The sequence below is a fragment of the Cannabis sativa genome, chromosome 7 (assembly GCF_029168945.1).
Source record: "Cannabis sativa cultivar Pink pepper isolate KNU-18-1 chromosome 7, ASM2916894v1, whole genome shotgun sequence".
In the NCBI taxonomy this organism is placed as follows: Eukaryota; Viridiplantae; Streptophyta; class Magnoliopsida; order Rosales; family Cannabaceae; genus Cannabis; species Cannabis sativa.
The window spans coordinates 15631772-15652330 of record NC_083607.1 but is presented as its reverse complement, the minus strand read 5'-3'; the positions used below and the strand labels follow the sequence as shown (position 1 = coordinate 15652330).

General features: G+C 34.6%; 6 protein-coding genes across 6 annotated transcripts; 2 read left to right on the top strand and 4 right to left on the bottom strand.

Annotated features, from left to right (window-relative positions):
- Positions 1-2791: 2791 nt before the first annotated feature.
- LOC115697180 (dolichyl-diphosphooligosaccharide--protein glycosyltransferase subunit 4A-like) lies at positions 2792-4453 on the top strand. Its single transcript, XM_061101659.1, has 2 exons — positions 2792-3626; positions 4088-4453. The coding sequence occupies exon 1, from the start codon at positions 2907-2909 to the stop codon at positions 3018-3020; it is 114 nt and encodes a 37-aa protein (XP_060957642.1). The 5' UTR covers positions 2792-2906; the 3' UTR covers positions 3021-3626; positions 4088-4453.
- Positions 4454-4745: 292 nt separating this feature from the next.
- On the top strand, positions 4746-6446 carry LOC133039654 (uncharacterized). Its single transcript, XM_061118560.1, has 4 exons — positions 4746-5235; positions 5391-5928; positions 6083-6299; positions 6393-6446. Exons 1-4 carry the CDS (start codon positions 4746-4748, stop codon positions 6444-6446), a joined length of 1299 nt encoding a protein of 432 aa, XP_060974543.1.
- A 1505-nt stretch (positions 6447-7951) lies between these two features.
- Positions 7952-8882, bottom strand: LOC133029339 (uncharacterized). Its single transcript, XM_061101868.1, has 2 exons — positions 8466-8882; positions 7952-8371 (listed from the first exon to the last, which is right to left on the bottom strand). The coding sequence occupies exons 1-2, from the start codon at positions 8762-8764 to the stop codon at positions 8230-8232; spliced, it is 441 nt and encodes a 146-aa protein (XP_060957851.1). The 5' UTR covers positions 8765-8882; the 3' UTR covers positions 7952-8229.
- A 9-nt stretch (positions 8883-8891) lies between these two features.
- On the bottom strand, positions 8892-9632 carry LOC133039653 (uncharacterized). Its single transcript, XM_061118559.1, has 3 exons — positions 9471-9632; positions 9043-9126; positions 8892-8951 (listed from the first exon to the last, which is right to left on the bottom strand). The coding sequence occupies exons 1-3, from the start codon at positions 9630-9632 to the stop codon at positions 8892-8894; spliced, it is 306 nt and encodes a 101-aa protein (XP_060974542.1).
- Positions 9633-9778: 146 nt separating this feature from the next.
- LOC115696537 (uncharacterized) lies at positions 9779-13383 on the bottom strand. Its single transcript, XM_061101867.1, has 4 exons — positions 12097-13383; positions 11921-11989; positions 11189-11251; positions 9779-11081 (listed from the first exon to the last, which is right to left on the bottom strand). Exons 1-4 carry the CDS (start codon positions 12331-12333, stop codon positions 10593-10595), a joined length of 858 nt encoding a protein of 285 aa, XP_060957850.1. The 5' UTR covers positions 12334-13383; the 3' UTR covers positions 9779-10592.
- Positions 13376-14774, bottom strand: LOC133029012 (uncharacterized). The gene has a single exon (XM_061118558.1). The coding sequence runs from the start codon at positions 13946-13948 to the stop codon at positions 13376-13378; it is 573 nt and encodes a 190-aa protein (XP_060974541.1). The 5' UTR covers positions 13949-14774.
- Between the last annotated feature and the right edge of the window lie 5785 nt (positions 14775-20559).

Genomic DNA, 20559 nt, shown 5'->3' with positions numbered 1-20559 from the left:
AATTATTAATTAGACATATAAATTCTATTAATTAATAAATAAACCTAGAATCTCTTTTCTTTACAATTTCACCCCTACTTAGTGAAAATTCACAAATTAGACATAGTCTAACTTTAGAATTATAATTGATTAATCACAAATCAATTATTGAGTCTTACAAGCAGTATAGTCTCAACTAGAATGGGGACCATGGATCTATATGCTGAGCTTCCAATAAGTGAACCGAATTTACAAGGTAAATTCCTACTTATTAATTCTTCGTTGAATCCACTCTTAGAACTTAGAATTGCACTCTCAGACTTATATAGAGCATATTATATGTTCCACGATATAGATATGCTATCTCATTTAACCATTGTTATAATCTTATTGTGATCAAAGATCCTCTATATAGATGATTTACATCGAGATGGGTTAATTTTACCGTTCTCACCCCTCAACGTATTTTTCCCCTTAAAACACTTAGCTACCTGTAAATGATGTTTAGTGATCTAAGAATTAGTCACTTAAACAAGAGCTCATCCATTTACTTCTATTTAGCTAAGCTCGAAGGGAATCATCACTTGACTTCTATACATCAGTAGAAGCTATAGATTCTATATTTATGTTCATAACTCCCACTCAATCATACTATCATGTTCCCAAAATATACGTATCACCCTGACCCAAAAGTAGGCTTAACTAATAAATCAAAGAACATGAATAGCACTCTTGAGTTGAGCCTAAGCATATCAGGATTTAGATTCTTTTAATCTTAAGATCAACTACTGATATTGACTTGGAAAGATATGACGGTAAGTTTATAATATCTTAGTTAAGTTGCAATATCGGTCCAGTCCAATGTATACTCCATACATTCAAAACTAGTATACTTTACCAATGTCCTGGAAAAAACATAACACTTACTCCAAGTGTAAGTACACATCATCGCTGATTATCACATCAGTGTAAATCCAAAACACTTATGAAACAGGGACTTAGTCTTTTGATTCATATGATCACAATCACATTCCACTGTGTTGACGATACTGTAATTGTGAATAAACATATGATCTGGACTTCACTGATTTTGTGTGTAAATGTAATAAACATATTAAACCATTAGCATGTAAAATTCATAAATCACTTCAAATTTCTTATATTGATAACTAATTAGATTGTAAAGGGTTTTATTTAGGGCACAAAACCCAACAATAACTCGCCGGAGCCGAGATGTCTCCGCTTAGATTTGAGAAACTCCGGACCCCTTCAAGAAAAATGACTTCCATACTATTTCTCCACTTGTCGTGAGCTTTAAAACCAATAGCTCGAATACCCTAAAAACCACCATGAGGTGGTGGCTCCGCCGCTGTCAGTCACCAGAGCTTCTGCGTGGGTTTATTTAACTGATATGATTGTTGTGAAAATTGTAATGGATTATTGGGTAATACGAGAATAAATTATGAGTTTTAAAATTTTTAAAATGTTGAGATTTTTTAAAATGTTAATGGGACTATAATGAGTTTTATGGTTTCTAAAATTGGGTAATATGAGAATAAATTATGATAAATTATGATGATGCTAAATAAAATATAAAATGAACAAAATAAAATTCAATTGCATTATTAAAACTTCTAAAAAAAAAAATCGTGTCAGATTAAAATCGATATTTATACTAATTAGTCTCAGTTATAAACTGAGACGATAGGAAAATACTTTAAGTGTCAGTTTTAAAACGATACTAAAACTGATTGTCTCAGTTACTGGCACCTAAACTCTGACTTTTTGTTACTGTGGAATAGGTATCAGTTCTATGAACCGATACTATAAGTATAAGTATCAGTTTAAAACTGACACCAAAAATGTAATTTGTAGTACTGTTGGTTGGTGGTTTATAACTTGGCAATGGTTTCCACTCTGCCTGGCACAGGGTTTTTCCGATGTAGGATTCCAACATAGACACTTGCAAAAGGTGTATCCTAAGAACGCAGAATCCAATAGGTGCCACTCTAACATTCGTGTGTTCAATCCAAACATATTGAAATCCTGTATCTCTTATAGAGAGGCCAAAATGGTTGGAAAGATATACAGTACGAACCATGAAATATTACAACTACTCATATACAATGTATAATGTATTAAACAACTATAAGGTATGCTATGATATGGGCAGTCAATCAACATGAGAAGGAAGTTTCCATCGTCTCATATTCCAAGATCCTGGTTCAGGCACTGAATCAGAAGAAGTGTCCTGATTGGCACTTGTTTGCTACTTTTTCCTCGGTTTTAAGTTTATTATCTTCTTTTACTGTTTGTAATTTCCTGTTTGTTAAGAGATGTTTCATATCCAATGTGGACAAGCTTGCTAATGAGTCGCGTCACTCTCGTAGCAGCTCTTTGAACTGTAAAGGGGAGGGATTTCCCCCTGTAAATCCCATCATCCTTTGGAGTTAATCTATCCCGAACTGAGGTTCTTTCAAAAAAAAAAAAAAAAAAAAAACTATAAGTGGTCTTCAAAAAGTTCAAGTACTGAAAACAACTTATGACTTTAAATGCAACTAAAATTGAGAACCAGAGCATATCAAATCTTTATGAAAATTATTAAAAATTAGAGCTTAAAATCATTGGGACATCAGAAATAGAAACAAGCTAAATATTTAAATGTATAAACAAGAATTCGAGCTTAGAAAAGATTTTGTGCACAAAGAAAGAAGGAAGAGAATAGTTGAAAAGTTGTAATTTCCAGTGACGATACAACCGCAAGATTGTCTGTAGACTTCGTTTTCCCATCTCTTAAGTCTTAAGTATATTCCATTATTGTATTTAAATTTTTAAGTAAAAAGAATCCATATATGGTATTATTCCTAGGCCAATTCTTTTGATTTATACATTAATATAATAAGTGTTTGTTAGTGTTTCAGTTTTAGATGATTGACGATCAAAACCTTAGTTTCATTGCCAATTTTTTGGACATCTTCATTTTTTCTCTAGTAATTGTATATCATTATGTTGCAGCTGACCCAAAGTATGAAACCAACTAAGTCTTATCGGCTATGTTATATTTTTTTTCTTGTGTAGACTCTGAGCTCCTCTCTTTTTTATGAATACTATGGGTTGAGATTTTAATTTTTATTCTTTTACTTTAATATTTTATATATATTATTTATTGATCAGTATTTTATTTAGAGATTTTTTCTATTATAAACTTAAAATGTAATAAATTTACATTTATGACCCTAAAAAAGGAAATAAACAAAAATGGAAATTAAAAAGTTGTTAATTACAAAAATGCCGGCTGAGAAAACGGAAAGGGAAACTCCATCTTCTTCGTGACCAGCCGATCCTTCTTCGTGACCCAGCCGTCCAACCCCAACAACCCAATCTCAACCATTTTTCTTCCAAAAACCAGCAAAATCAAATTCAATTGAAAATGTAGAACTCCTAGGAAACCAGCTGAATCCCGAAAATCCAAAATCAAAAACGAAAAGGAAAAAAAAAAACCAGCAAACCTCCATTGATGTACAAAAAAAACTCAAAAACAACAATCATTGAACAAAGAAATCGCGATCAGAGGAGAAGAACCGAGTAGAAGGAGAGCTGGAAATCAAAGAAACTCACCCATGATTGAATCAGAAGGAGAATTGAAGGTAAACAAATTTTTTAATGAACGTGAAAAAATTTTTTAGTGTAGATGAATAGAAATTTGATATTAATTGATGAAAACCGGATTAAATTGAAATAATAATGAAATATTGATGAATCTGAGAAAAAAACAACAACGGTTTGCATGAAAATAAACATTAAGGCATATAAATAGTTGCTACAGTGTTTTATTCTGAAACTGTTGTTTACAAGTTGTTTTACAGTGGAATAATAGTTGTTTGGGATCTACAAACTGGAAAATATGAATCTACTGTTATTAATTAGTGATCAGTTTTGAAATAGTTGTTTGATAGTTGATTTAAGCTATATAAATAGTCGGTCAGATGAAAGTGTTAGATGCATAAGTTATTGTTGGAAAGAGTTGTTTATTGGTTGTTTTGACAGATTAAAATAGTTGTTTGCAACTACAAAAACTGAACCAAGTAAATAATTTACATTATTTCAGGAAACGGAACCATTACAAATATTGGTGCAGAGCAATGGGCATTGGGATGACAACAGAAACTATGTTGATTATGAATCAAGTGGAGAATTAATTTCGACCAAGTGCACTTTTGAGGAACTAATGAGAATAATGATGGAAGAACTCCAATGCAACCATGAATCAACACAACTACAACTGAAATATCAACTGAAGGAAGGAGGCCAACCACTACAAATCAAGGATGACAAAAGTCTGTTGTTCTACATAAAGCTATTAACGAAGGAGGTTGATTTCACAAGGTACCCATTGTGTGTGAACAAAACCAGTAACACGGCACCACCTAACCAAACAATGGTGTGGAACAATATGATCATGGAATCGTATGAGAACAACGCGACACGGGAAGACTTGCGGCAACACGGAAACAACACGGCAACAACTTCCAAGCAACAACTATCTCATACAGACGATGGGATACGGTGAAGTTGATGCATTTTTCCTAGAAACAAGAATAAAGTGTCATCGAATCAACCATACAACAACCGGACAACAACGGAGAAAAAACTACGGCGGTAGATGAAGATTTCGACTTCACCGACTATGCAAAGCTTGTGGCCGCAGAAATGGTACAAAGAACTAGAAAACAACCAGAAGAAGAAGAGGAAGTGGACAACACGAAATGATGATCATCAATGACAAACGACATGAAACAATAGAGAAGGGGCAAATTTACAAGGACAAAGAAACATTGATAAGTACACTATGCTACTTTGCAATCAAGAAGACATTTCAATACAAAGTAGTGAAATCTTGCACAAAAGAATACAACATAGTGTGTTTGGACACAAACTGCAAATGGAGTTTAAAGGCTACAAAAAATGGAAACACAGAAACATTCATAATAAGGAGCTACGAAGAAGAACACACATGTGCGATTACAATAAGATTTGGAGATCAACGACAAGCTACATCAAAGTTGATAGCAGACTTTGTAAAACCAAAATTCTTGAACACGAAAACAAAGTGCAGCCCCTGCGTACATAAAGACGAAATGAAAGACAAATACGGAATAAAGATGAATTACATGAAAGCATTGCGTAGTAAAGAGCGAGCACAAACCCGGCTACATGGAAATGCTAAAGAGTCGTACAATCTCTTGCCAAGATACTGTACATGCTACGTAAAACAAATCCAGGTAAAAAAAAATTTAAAAATTTTACTTTGAAAATATTTGTGAAAAAACAGTTGTTTTTGCGTTGTTATTTCGTTGAGTACATGTTGTTTGACAAAATCCTGTTTGATTAAAATTCAGGAACATTAATAGACATAGAGAAAGATGATGATGACAGTTTCAAATATGCATTTGTTGCATTGAATGCTGCTATAAAAGGTTGGCCAAACTGCAAACCAATCATCGTGGTAGACGGTACATTCCTAAAGGCCGCGTATGGAGGCACGTTGCTCACTGCCAACACACAAGATGCAGAATCTAAAATTTTTCCACTAGCATACTGGATAGTTGATTCTGAGAACGATAAATCGTGGGAGTGGTTCTTAAAAAAAATAAGAGAAGCATTCGGGGTTCGAGAATGTCAATGCCTAATATCAGACAGACATGAAAGCATCATCAAAGCAACTAGGAAAGTGTTCCCTGAAATAACACATGGCTACTGCATCTTCCACCTCTTGTCGAACCTCAAAACAAAATTCAAGAAAAATGCAAAGCATTTCAGAGTGCCATTCTTTGCAGCTGCAAAAGCTTACACAGAAATGGAGTTTGAATTCCATATGAGGGAGCTAGACAACTTGGATAAGCGCATAAGACCGTACCTGGAGAAAATTGGCCATGAAAAATGGTCAAGGTATCATTCAGAAAACAACAGGTGAAAACTAATAAGAAGGATAAAATTAATGATATGTTCACCTATTTATAGCGTTGTATTTGCGTTGTTTTTGCGTTGCGTTTGAGTTTTTTTTCCAAAAGTAGAACTATGACAGAAACTGTCCAAATTGTAGGTACTCTACCATGACATCAAACATAGCTGAGGCACTGAACTCAGCAAATTTAGCAGCAAGGGAAACACCAGTGACAACATTAATGGAGTGCTTGAGGGCACAAATGCAAGAATGGACATACAATAATAGAAAGGAGGCACAAAAATGCACAACAAGGCTGACACCATCATCTGAGAAAAAACTCATAGGGAACTATGTACAGTCATTGCGACTAACAGTAAGTTCAGATTCTCGTTCGCATAAAGTAAAATAAAAACAGTTGTGTTTGCATAGTTTTTTGGTTGTTTTAAAGTTGGTTTAAAACATGCAGGTGAAACCACAAACCGAACTGTTTGAGGTGATAGATGAAGACGAACAAGAATAGTAAACTTGAAGGAGAAGACGTGCACATGCAATAGATTTCAAAAAGATGAAATGCCATGTAACCATGCGATTGTCATGAAGGACTTGAACATAAACACATACAACTACGTGCACAATACTACACATCAAAAGCATGGCTGCAAACATATGAAGAAACAAAGATACCCGGTTGGAAACGTAAGAGAATGGGAACTTCAGATTTTTTTGAAGAAATCATAGTGTTGCCTCCAAAGGAGAGAATCAAGTACGGAAGGCCGAGGAAAAGAAGAATGGCGACGGCTTGGGAAACAAAGAAACAAAACAAGTGTGGCAAGTGTGGACAAAAGGGACATAACAAAAAGACCTGCAGAAGAATTACAGCATAGAAGTGGAAACAACTACACATCAACCAAAAAACAACTATATTAAAACATTTAGAAAACACATACTGCATATTACGATTGGTTGTTACATACATTTTTTTATTGTGATTTTTTATGTGGAGAGATATTGATAATAGGGAATTGGTATTATTATCATTAATATACAAAAGAACATCAAATATTATAGTTAAATAATTAAATGAGTGGAAGAAGGTTGAAATTAATAAGAAGGAAAAATAAACTACATAAAGTGATTACAAATGCAATTTAGTTGTTTGTCAGATGGTTGTAATAAGGTTGTTAATAGTATGCTGTCATGACTAAGAGTAAATATAAAGATTAAAAATCCATAAATATAAACAAATTAAAAACCAATTCCAATTAAGAAAAAAACATGATAGAAACAACAACTTGTCTATGATTATGAACATAATCTGGTAATAGAAAAAACAAAAGCTACATAAAAAAAAAGTAGTATTTCCAACAACAACCAATAGATAACTAAGACAAATTCTTCTTTGGACCCTTTGGAGGAGCCTCATCTTCACTATCAATAAATTCCACTTCTTTCATGCGAGCATACTTATAGAACAACACAGCAAGCCTATCACGGTGTTGCTCAACATCAAATATGGGAGGAATCGGTTTCATATCAATAAAGTATTCGGCGAACGATGCAACGAAACAACCACAAATACCGCAAAACAACCAAAAAACAACAGCAGAAAAACTTAAAAAAGGAAAATAACATTACAAATTTTAAAAACATTTGAAAATAAAAAATAAAAACAACTTACTTCGAGGTTTGTTGAGGCAAACCATCAACCTTAACAACTTCGAAAGGGTCTAAACAAACCGGTTTGTTTTCCTTTTTGAACTCATCAAACAAAGCAAAAAAGTGGGGCAACAACACCGCAAATGGCTGACAAGCTTTGATAGCAGCACTATCTTTCATAGCAGTCGACAAGGAGTTGTACATGTACACACGCCTTTCCTCAATATTCAATCGACCAAGAATCCAATGTGATTCAGTCTCCATATGGATGATAAAGAAAACATGATCGCACAAATGCCAAGGGGAACCACATAACATTTTTCTACCTCTTATATAATCAGCAATGGCATGTCAAGTGCTTATCAAAGAAAGATTTTTTTTCTGTGCAATAAATTTTTCATACAGAGCATGAATGGTTTTGAAGAATAAGCAATCGGTGGTTGTGAACTTAACCTTTGGCTCCTTTGCATACTTTCCTTTTTTACGTAGATAGTAAAAAATGATGTCCAGATGCTGAACAATAAAAAATGAGAAATGTTCGAAAATCAGAAAATGAATTATATTTCAACAACTAAAAAACAACCAACAAACAACATGAAGAAAACTATAGACTGAAATTTTTGAAAAAAATCAAAAGAAAAAATAAATTAACTTACAGAATTAGTCAAACATTGGCCAGGATATGCAAGCTTGTGGAACCACATCTTCGTTGCAACATCTTCCACGCCAAAACGAAAAGGGGGAACAATCTTATCCTTACCCTTCAAGTAAACCTTCTCCTTATCATGCCTAACATTTTAAAAAAAAAAATGAAACATAAATAGTAAAGTAAAAAACAAAAAATACAAAAACACAACAAAAAATGCTGAAAATAAACACTTACGGATCTTTCTTCGATCGGCGTCCTTCACCAAGCCACAAGTCAAAATCAATCTCGTCTTTATGTTCTACATCTTCACCAATCTTATCATCGAGAGGACACAACCCAGCCACATACTTAACAACTCCATAACCAGAACCATCTTTAGAACTAGAAATGGAAGAGTCATACTCCATAAACGGAGACGTCAGCGCTATGGGTTTCTTAGATTTCCTCTTGTCAACAAGAGGAGTTTCTTCAACGGGAATTGGGTCATCTTCAAGTTCAATGTTAGAATCAACATTGAGACCTGTTGCACCCATCTAATATATTTTTTCCACAAAAATGAAAGAAAATAGACAGTGTTAAACACAAAAAGTATGAACAAACTAAAATACAACCAAAAAAAAAAAATATACCTCAAAACAAACAAGACGACGATCCGTAACCTCAACATTTTCGAAGCGAAATACGTTTACAAGGATCACCACCAATTCCATCTGAAGACATCTGTTTATATATGGTATTAAAAATGAATTAGATCATGGTTAAAAAATAACAACCTTTACACAACCAAAAAACAACACAAAAGCAACATTACCATAAGCTCAACTGCTTTTACCCCGGACTGAACAGTAGCCTCAACATCTATTTGAGTAGGGCCGTCATTGAAATCAACGAAATTCTTGATACAGAAAATAAAGGAAAAAGAAAATGGAAAAAAGTGAAGTTATGTTTTGTGAAAGACTTCAACAACTAAAAAAAAACTACATAACAAAATAAAAACAACAAGTAAAATAAGAAGACCAACAATAAATTGCGAACAACATAATCTACAAACACAGCCATATAAATAACATAATAAATACAAATAAATAGTTTGAAAATAGTTGCAAATTTCTGAAAAATAAAACATAACAAGCGACATAACAATAACATAGAATTACAAGAGCACTACCTAAAACAGACTTACAACAAAATAAACCACACAAAGTAACTAAAACCTAGTTACATTGTCTACTTATCTACCTTCTCCTCACTATCAGTGGCATCATCATCACTGCCATTATCATTTTTTTCTTTTGAGTCAGAATCTTCATCGGCTTGACCATCCTTCTCTTCACCTTCACTACCCTCCCCTTCCTCATCACCCATAACATTCTCTTCTTCATTTTCATCAGTTTCTTGCATTCATTTAAATCAAAATCTGCTTCATCACCACCTCCATCATCATCATTGGAAGAGTCACTGCCTTTTTCCTATATTGAAATTACAAATTAAATTAGTATAAAACAACTTAAAAAAAACCGAAAAACAACTATTGAAAAACAAAAATACCTTGGCATAGGAATCGGCAAAAACAGTAGAAAACTGTGTCTGCATTGAAGCCATCTGAGCACCAAAAGAAACAAACTGTGCAGACACAAACTCTTTCAACTCAACCAAATCAGATGAAATCTTCTGTTGGGAAGTATGCAACGAATCGATCTTGACCTCCAACCCATGAAATTTCTCAGAAAAGGCATCAAGCTTGACAGAAATGTCACTCTGAGCAACAGTTGGCTCTTCGGGAAGATGAAGACTCTTGTAAGAGTTGTAGTCGGTGTCGAACTTGAAACTGCTCAGTTTCAAAGCTTTGAACTCACCAGCCGTGGGCCTCATATTTGAAAGTTGCAGCTGATCAAAAAACACAAAAATTAAAATTTCAATTATGAATATTAATAATAATGAAAAACAACACAAAAACAACTACTGAAAAACCAAATTACAACAAACAGATATACCTTATCTTTGGAAACATCAAAGATAGTAGTCTTCAAAACTTTGAAAGTGGGTTGACTATTGCATGTCCACTGAGTGATCCTTGGAATACGAGAGCTTTCCTTTTGGCAGTACTTACCTTTCATGTACTTACAACACTCGTAGAACCAAACTTGAAGAACATGAGGACAACCAATCAAAGTGTAAAAAACACTCGCCCTCTTTCTCGAACTCCTTGCCTTCCTAACCCCCTCAACCCAACTATCAAGCTTACCCTTCAATGAGGAAATAGTCAATTCAAAAGAACTCCGGCCCCAAGCAAATTCATTGTACCTCCCACTATCTACAACATCTAAAATAGACTTGGGTACATTTTTATGCTTAGTGCCACTAAGCAAGAACCACTCCACGAAATACAAAGCGCAACTTCACAGCATCCTCATCAGAATCACCCCACCTCTTGGTGGTAAAACATTCCCTAACAGATTCCTTAGTGATAGAGGACGAAGTTGGCCAATATCTTTCACAAAGACTATTAACCTCTTGCTTAAAATCTAACACACTACAGTCACCTTCACAGTCTAACCCAGTAATTAATGCAAATTCCTCAATGCTAAACCTAAGCCTAACACCGCGTATCATTACCCACAACTCAGCATCATTAGGTTGCTGAACCTCACGGAGCAACAACCCATGAAACACTTGGGGTTGAACTTTAAAATCGGGAAGGTAAAGGAAATGACCAAAACAGGTTTTTGAAAACATTTCAAGCTGTACATCTGAAAGACAAGATTTAATGTTCTCTATCACCTGGAAAGTAGCAGTGGAAAAGGCTTTAGCAATGAATAGATTCTTCTGGTCATAAATATAATCCCATTCCTGTATCAATATAAACAAAATAAATTAGGACAAAAACAAAAAAAACTAAAAAAAAAAACAGAAAACAAATAATAAAAATAATATTTTTTTTTTTAAAAAAAGGACACCTTAGGGGGATTTTTCTTTGGTAGGTCAAATCCTTCAACCTTCACTGAGGTCCTAGCATGGACCTGCAACAAAAAAGAAATACAAAAGCAACAAATCTTAGATACAATAACAATGAATATATAAAAATGTAGTAACCAAATTACAGCCAATAAAAAACCTAAAAACAACGTTTATGAAACCCTTACAGTTTGATAAATGTAAGAGATAAACAACTTTCAAAAAAATACAGTAACAACACTGTCACAACTTAAAAAAAAAAACAACTAAAATATTAACAACACTGTACAAGCTCGTTGTTATGAAATTTCGAAAATGGTAGTCGATAATAGTAGTGTGACAAACAACCGAGAAAAAACAGACAATAAACATATACAAAACTAAAGAATAAACAACACTGAAAGATCTTGTTGCAATTGAAATTAGTAAAATGCTTCTCAATACCAATAGTGTGTAAAACAACCGAAAACAAATTCACAATAAACATATAACCAACCAATGGGGAAAAGCAATTCAAAACTGTAACAAAATACGAATTGAACTGGGCAATTTTTCAACAACCAAACAACAACTGAATAAAAACAACAAAACAACATCAACCACAATACATGACAGAAATACATAAAGAACACCCAAAAAACATAAAAACATCCTAATAAACACCTAAACCAGTGACCTAAAAAGCTCATGTAAAAATTAACACAATAAAATGAAACCAAGCAAATTTAAATTACCTTTGATTCAACTTTGGGCTTTTGGTCCTCACCATGCACTTCATCCTCAAAATCAGAATCTGAGGAAACCTAGAACAAAAAATGGGGAAAACTTTAAATCATCAAATGTAACACCAGAAATAAAACAACCATAAAAAAACTAAAGAAAAATTTAAAAACAACAAAGAGAAACTTACATCGCGTGCAGACTTGGAAATTTTTGCTCTCTTAGTCTTAGGAGCATCTACTTTAACAGGAGGGGCTCTTTTCTTAGTGCCCGATGTCTCTGGAACATCAGCCACTAAATTTTTAGCAATTTTTTTTAACCCCATCTTAGGTTCGACTTTGGAAGTAACAGTTGGAGCCTTCTTCGATTTTTTAGAAACTTTCTTCGCCGGAGATGGTGATTTCGAACCACTTCTAGTGGTTGCCATTTATATAGAGAAAAAATAGAGGAGGATGACAATGTAGGTTGAGGAAAACGTGGGTGAGGGCTTGGAGAAGGTGATCGTGGGAAGAAGAAATTGGTTAGGGCTTGATAATGGTGATCGTGGGAAGCTCGGTTTGAAGAGTGGAAGAATCAGGTAAATGAAAAATTCAAAAGAAAAAAAAAAAGAAAGGATTTATGAGGTGGCGTGCGTGTACGTGTGTAAGGAAGAAGGGAAAAGGTAAAATTGTAATTATTAAACTTTTTGAAAAGTAAAATTGAAAAATGTAAAAGTTAAAAATGTTTAAAAAACCGTGTAAGGATAAAAATGTAAAAAAGGTGTCAATTTTGACATGAGGTGTAAAAATCTCTTTTATTTATATACTGCAATACATAATACATAAGGGAGTAAAAAAATCTTACATCAAAAAAATGTTAGTTTTTTATTGGAAAATAAAATGTTAGCATAATTATTTCATAACTCTTTGATTTTTTGTAAGAGAGATTTTCTTTTTGAGATTATCACAATAGAGGTAGTATCAAGTGAAGCACCCTTTTATTTATTAGGTGACTATGTGGGTAGTACTCATATTTTATACAATGGCACATAATTTTAACTTGAAAGTTTACACAAGATTAAAAATTTATGCTCCCATTTGTGTTTTCTAACTTCTTTCTCGATATTCTTAGCTTCTTTAGCCAAACTATGGATGCGAAAGCCAAGACCAATGAAACTAAGACAAATTTGTCTATTTACTTTTTCTGTACCTTCTCTACTATAAATCTTGTCAACAACTTCCTCCAAATGTTGAATGAGGATTTTCTTCGCATTTAGATTGTCCCATCTCAATGTGGATTGGTAACTTTTGTCTTCTTTGCAACTTCTTTTTCAACTTGTGGTGGGTATTAATGATAGTTAAAGTTATTTCTTCAAGGTTGTTCAGAGGCAATACTGTTATTGAAAAGCTCTAGATCATTGTTAACTTTTCTTCAGGGTGTCTTCTAAATCACCTCCAAGTCTTAGTGATGTTTCTGAGATGAACTCTATCTTATATCTTATAGATCACGAACTGTAAAATATTCACCAATGTTGAAAATGACCCTAAGAGCTTATGATAGGTAGCCCCATTAAAGGGCACAAACCGAAAATTGGGCACCATCTTAGGTTCTACAATGAACTTCTCCAGTTTTTCTACATGGCATTTCAACTGATGTTGCCTTTCTTTCAGCACTCTTGAAGAAGCCAATGTGTTTTTCCATTGAGGAAAATTAGCTATTCTTTCAATGTAGCTTCCAAATAGTTGAATGATCTTCAGTATTTCAAGCTTTGCAAGAGTTTCTGCTCTTGAAGGACTGAAGAGAAGCTTAACTATAATGAGACAAATTATTCGAATAGTCGCCTCTGTGACCCTTGCAATTTCAAACATAACTGGGGGGCCATAGTCTTTCCTACCCAAGAACAACAATACCCCAGTGGCTACAGAATATGCTCCGGCTTGGCCATAATTCTTGTTGTGGATTAAAAAACTAGTGAAGACAATCCAAGGTAATAGAGCTAAGAATTTGACGTCTAGAAATCTTTGGAACAGAAATAATCTTAGAATTCCATAAATCGATCTCATTGCATCTATTAATGTGGCCTGGCATCCTGTTACAATACTAATTGTGATGGTTAGTCCTTACCAATATCCATTTTCCTTGTTATAAATCAGGCCAAACCACATAGTTGACCCAATGAAAATGAGCACTTTAATGCAAAAACAAAGTTGTCGCTGCTTGTAATCAAGCTTCTCAAGGCCCCGTGGAAACTATTCAGCCTTTCGTTTGATTCTTCATTCTTGAGTTTGGGAGTGTTCCCTAAGTCGGGTGCAATTGGTAGATCATCTTTGAGAAATGGAGGTTGTTTTGACCATCCAAATCGACTTCTCTGAAGTTTCTACCTTTCCCACAGGAGTCGTGGCTGCATCGAAAGCCAAAAGGCATTTGGCATGCTCTAGCTTAAGGCATATTTGAGCTTTTAAGTTTTCCAAGAACTGTTTGAACTCTTCATCAACAATGCCAACGGAAAAATTGGTGCCATATGAGAAGGCTATTTCCATCTCTCTCATAAATAATTCCATTTCTTGCAATTTTTCTCCCAAGTACTTCCAGTTGAGTCCTAAGAATTTGATATGTGGTCTCTCCCATGCCATACCTCCTTGCTTTAACATCAAATTAGTGGCATTTGCAACCACATTTTATCTCTATTGAAACTCATTTGACCGGCATATATTGTGGCAAATTTAGAATTTTAGGCTAACTTACCAGATTATTTTCAACACGTCGAATAAGTTGATGTCCTAGAGTAAAAAGACATCTTTGTTGTGCCATGCCTTCTTCTGCCGTTGTAGTGTTTTGGGCATAGAAAATTTCAAAAATAAAATTAAGCATTTTCATTTTCAGCATATAATCGGTAAGCCCTCCTCACCTACAAGGATTATCGTATTTGTATTCAGTTGCAAAATTTTATGAATTCTATATTTATATGAATAAAAATTACAGATATTTTTTCTATTTTGGTTTATTTTATACTAGGGAATGGATAAGTTTTTTGAATTTTATATTAAAACAAAATAGATTTTTGTTTAATTGTAGAATTTAAAATTAAGTCTGTTTTATTTTTATTTCAATTATGTATATATGTCTTTTATAAAATGTAGCTATTTAATAAAAATTGTTAATTTAACCGTTTTTTTTCGTTTAAGTTAACGATTAAAATTAACACCGTTAAATTAATAAATTAATTATTATTATTTTTGAAAAAAAAATAATTTTAAATATCTAAATTTAATTTAAAAGTATCAAAAAAATATTAGATAAATATTTATTTTGTATATATTTTAATTTAAATTAAATTTATATAACTATATTTTTTATATAAATCTTAATTTAAATTTGAATTATACTTTAACTCAATTAATTAATCATACTGTTAATGCAGATTTTCGTTAACTATATTAAAGCCTAAAACGTAATAGATTTGCACAGAAAAACAATAACAGTAAAGAAAAAATAAGAACACAAAGCTTTTTTACGTTGTTTTGCAGTTAAAATTCTACATAGTCCACGAGTCTATCTTATTAGATATTTCTGATACAATTCTTCGGGTTTTTCTCTTAAGGATTTTCCATCCCTTTTCAGTGTAACATCCACCTATTTATAGTTACATAAGAGGGCAGTTAATTACAAATCGGATTGATATCTTACAACAATAATCCCCTGAAATTATGAGATTTTATTATGCCCTAAGTAAAATAAATGTGGTTATTATTTGAAAATCACACAGCTGTGATTGGTCTGCTTTTACCGGGTCAATGCATACGTGTATTAAATACGTTGTAAAGCGTATCGTTCTGGGACATCTTGTTGGGAACATAGCAACAATAACCCTGGCTGCAAGCTGAGGCTTTTCCCATGTCTTTCCGAGGTTGATAATGTAAATCACGTCGTTTCTGCGCTTGAAGACATAACGCTCCATCTGACAGTCGCAGTTCTTAGTGACAAGATGAACTTTAGTAGCCAATTTCATTTGAATGTCAGCTTCTATCTAAGAGAGCTGACTTGACAGAGTAGTGAATCTCCTTGAAAGATGTTTGGAGCTGATTACTGAAGGTACCATGAGTATGCCTTCCTATAGCGAGATGGATGCCTCGTTATTCGTTGTTCAAGTTCATTCAACTGTTATGCTTAGGTTGTATAATGTATATTATACGCTAAGTGTTCTAACAGTCAACATGTCCTATTTACATATCTTCATACGTAGCGAGGTCGGTGCCTTGCTTTGAACTTCTGACGTAGAATGGTTTCTCGTCAAAGCGCGAGACAATAGTTCGTATATCCTTATCTCGCTTAAGACTTTACAGTCAACAAGTTATAAATATACTCTATCAGCTCTGCATTTAATAATTTATTCCATTTTAATATCTTCTAATATAATTATCATTATATTTGTTGATCCGTACATGTCCTTCTCTGAAGTGCCAGCCGAATTTTGGGTATAATAATTGCCCCTTAAAAAGTTCTTTTTGATAAAAAGTACTTTTTAAATGATTATAGAGAGTATATTTGTCATAATCCCTTTTGAAAAAAAAATGCATGTCCTCTGATTTCGGTGGTTTTGTGGTTTTAAGGTACATCAGCAATTAATGACCATCTTTTCCACTTCTTTTTCAAATTCTACCCGTAGGATCAATTATCTCACTAATCTAACGGAGATTAACCCAAGAGTATAAAATAGAAAAATGGGACCATCTTTGCATTACCTTTGCTGTTTTAGAAACTCTGAGAACTTTTTAAGCTTTTCCATCAAAAAACCATTACCAGATTTGCTCGAAAATTTGCATGCCATCTCTGTCATTAGCATTTTTCCTACGAGTTTCATCCAATTTGATTTTCGACTTCAAGCATTCGGAGGAATCTTCGCACCGTTCGTTGATTCACAGGTTGTAGAGCTATTCATTATCCCAAAAACCAACCTCAAACAGTACGTGACTTTTCTCCTTATTTTCTTACAAGTTTGTTATGTTGTATTTTTGGGTTTAATTACCAATTTATTGGTCAGCATCGTTGTCATCTCATTTGGTTTTAGCAATTTTTAGGGCTGAATTGTGTTTGGGTAATCGTTAGGATTTAGACAGAACATGGGTTTTCGAGGTTCTCTAATTTACCAACTTCTGGTTTAATAAATTCCTTCCAGGAATTGGGATTGCTTTCTTCTTGCAGCAATGTCCCAATCTGGTTTAGAAGTTTATCGTCCAAAAGATTTAGAAATAGAGTATCCCACTGAACTTGCCATCCTGTACGAATCCAAAACTTCAAAACCCAAATCCAAATTAGAGATAAATGATGCAAAAATTAGGGAACTTAGTGATAACCCACCAAGATGATATTGCTAGTCGCCACAGGCGCTTCTTGCAAGAGATTACAGAAGGCTAATGCCGTTTCTTGCGAGATGCTGCTTGGCCTGAACCTCCTAGTGTGTCCTCTATTCCTTTAGTTGAGCCTCTGTTTTTACCCAAGGTCACAATTGCTTTTGAACCAGGTGAATTGGATTTTGAAATAATGTCTCCTAAGCCACGTAAATCAAAGACTCCCCAGAACCCCAACATCACTTTCGAGGCAGAGTTAATATAGTTGAAGGTGCGAACCATTGCAGGTTATGTAGGTGATTCACTGCGGACTTATGGTATTGAATACAAGCGAGACTGCTGGGTTAGGTCGGTGCGAGTCGGGGAGTTCAGTTGCTACCTACCAGTCCGACTTACTCGTGAAAACTCTGAGGGAACCACTAGCAAGTCCAGTACAAGTGGCTCGACTAGTATAGGCGCTTGGAGCCTTGAGCACATCAGGGCTGGAGCTATAATCCCCCTGCGAGACTACTTTAAGGACTTCATAAACCACCTCAGGCTTGCCCCGTTTCAATTAAATCCCGTCTCCTACAGAATCCTTGCAAGTTTGAGGATTCTGTATAAAATCCTGAATTGGGAGTGCCCCACCCCCTAGAAATAGAGTATCTCTACTCTGTTAAGGCTGTTCCAGCGAGGAAGAATGCGACTGGGGGTTTCTACTATCTTGGGACTCACACAAGCGATCGCAAGATCATCGTGGATTTGCCTAATAAAACTTCTTTCAAGGATGACTTCTTCTAGACGACTGGCATTTCCCCCATCGGCACAACCACCTTCCATATAATTGTAAGTAATCATTTGCATTAGACTTTGTTAAATTAATCCATGCCTTTTATTCTAGTTTTTCTGACTGCAAGTTTACTTTGTTTTCGACAACTGTCTCGAAAAGACCTACCCCTACCTCGAGATGGGTGAACGACGTAGGCTCTTGCTGACTCTCTCGTATGGCCTTAAGTCATGCGACTTCCTTCTGAACGAGGTCAACCTAAGGTCTATGTATCTCCTAACTAAAAAGGAGTTTACTTATGATTACAAATATCCCAATTATTCTTCTTGGCAGTAGGTTCCCATCCCAGACGAGGAGAAAGCTCAAGATCGCGTGGCTTGGGCACAGTACCTTCAGAATACTGCCCCTGGGGAAGCTGAAGAAGGAGCATCCCGAGGTAATCAATGTGGTTGGTCACCCACACTGCTTAGGGTTGAGCGTAACACTCCAGTTACATTTCGAGATAGTTGCTTTAACTTTTATATTTTGCATCCGCTACTCGTAGATCACATTACACATAGGTTTGATACTTAGTATCCCAGATTCCATGTCTAAATTAGTTGTACTGAATCGTACTATTGAGTAGCCAAGCACTACGGGACTATGATGGATAGCGTGAGTCATTTATATGAGAGCTGGAATTTAGAACCAATTAATCCCTATGATATATTCAGGATCACGGGTTGTAGGGATGTTAGTGGATATTATGGTCCTTCTACCCCATCTTCTAGTGATACCTCATCTTCTAGTGACTATGGTAAATTCCTTAGGTGAAAAATTATACCCCAAACTTTCCGTTTACTTGTCTTCAATTAATGCTATCACTTTATCTTGTCTCGCAGAAATGCATTTCGAGGGTCTCGCCCACAGGAAAGGGAAGAAAAGAGTGACCACCTCGGAGGCTCCTTCCAAGGTGAGGGGGAGCCCCTCAAAAGGCAAAAGAAAACCACAGCTAATAAGAAATGAGGCTCCTAGATCACTAATCTCGAGGTCCCTAAGGCTGCAACCCAAGATCAGATTCCTCATTTGGTCTTCGCAAGTACTGACGAGCCTCTCCCTAAAGAGACTCAAGCATCTGCCTCCTCGAGTCAGGCCATTGAAATACTACTTGTCGAGGACGGAAAGATAGGCTCAGAGCTCGCCCAAGAGTTCAGAGTTGTGTTGGGTTTTATGCCCTAAATAAAACTCCATTTCAATGTAATCTATTTTATTCAACATCAATAAAGAAACAGAAGTATTTTTCATTCATTTGTGTATGTTTTGGTTCACCTTATCAATTGCTTGTCTATTTGATTTATAAATTCATCTGAAACCCTTTTCACATACATGATCCTGTTTATTGTGTTGTCAACACTTTGGAAAGTAAACATGACTATGTGAATAAACTTTCCTAGATTTATCAGACATAGGGTTTTACTGATATGATAATCTACAACAAGAGTTTACTTGCTTTTAGAGAAATGTTATGTTCTTTCCGGAACATTGGTTAAAGTAAAGCTCAAGTTGGATGCATGGAGTATGCATCGGAAGGGACTGATATTGAACTTTGACTTAATATCTATTAAAGTCAATATCGCCTAGTTGATCCTAAATCAAATGATCTTAATCCTGTTATGATTAAGCTCAATCTCAGGAGGCTATTCGTGTTCTTTGATTCGTTAGTTAAGCCTTCTTTTAGGTCAGGGTGATACGTACATTTTGGGAACACGGTAGTGCAATTGAGTGGGAGCGTTAACATAAACATGGAATCTATAGCTTCTATCTGGCGAATAGTAAGCAAAGGATGATCTCCTTCGAGCTTGACCCAATGAAAATAAATGGTGGAGTACTCATTTCACATAAACTGAAATATCATTTATACAGGGTCAAGTGTTTTAAGGATAAAATACATAGTAGGGTGTAACAGTAATCTAATCCCTTTACAGTGTAGATCATTCATATAGAGGATCATTGATCAAATTAGGATAATAACAATGGATAACTAATGATGTATCTATATGGTGGAACATATAGAGCATTATATATACTAAGAGTGCAATTCTAAGTTCTATGCGTGGATTCAACGAAGAATTAATTGTTGGGTTTTATGCCCTAAATAAAACTCATTTCAATATAATCAGATTTACTTATTAATATAGATCAGAAATAACATTTAATGTTGCATGGTTCACATGATTTATTTCATGATTATATGTACATAATGTATAAATTCATTTGAAACCCTTTTCACATACTTGATCCTGCTTATTGTGTCGTCAACACATTGGAAAGTAAACATGACTATGTGAATAAAGTTTCCTAGATTTATTTACTGATATGATAATCTACAACAGAGTTTACTTGCATTTAGAGAAGTACTATGTTCTTTCCAGAGCATTGGTTAAAGTAAAGCTCAGGTTTGATGCATGGAGTATGCATCGGAAGGGACCGATACTGAACTTTGACTTAGATTTATTAAACTTACCGTAATATCTATTCAAGTCAATCATAGTGAGGAAGATCGTGAAGAAAGACTTTCAGC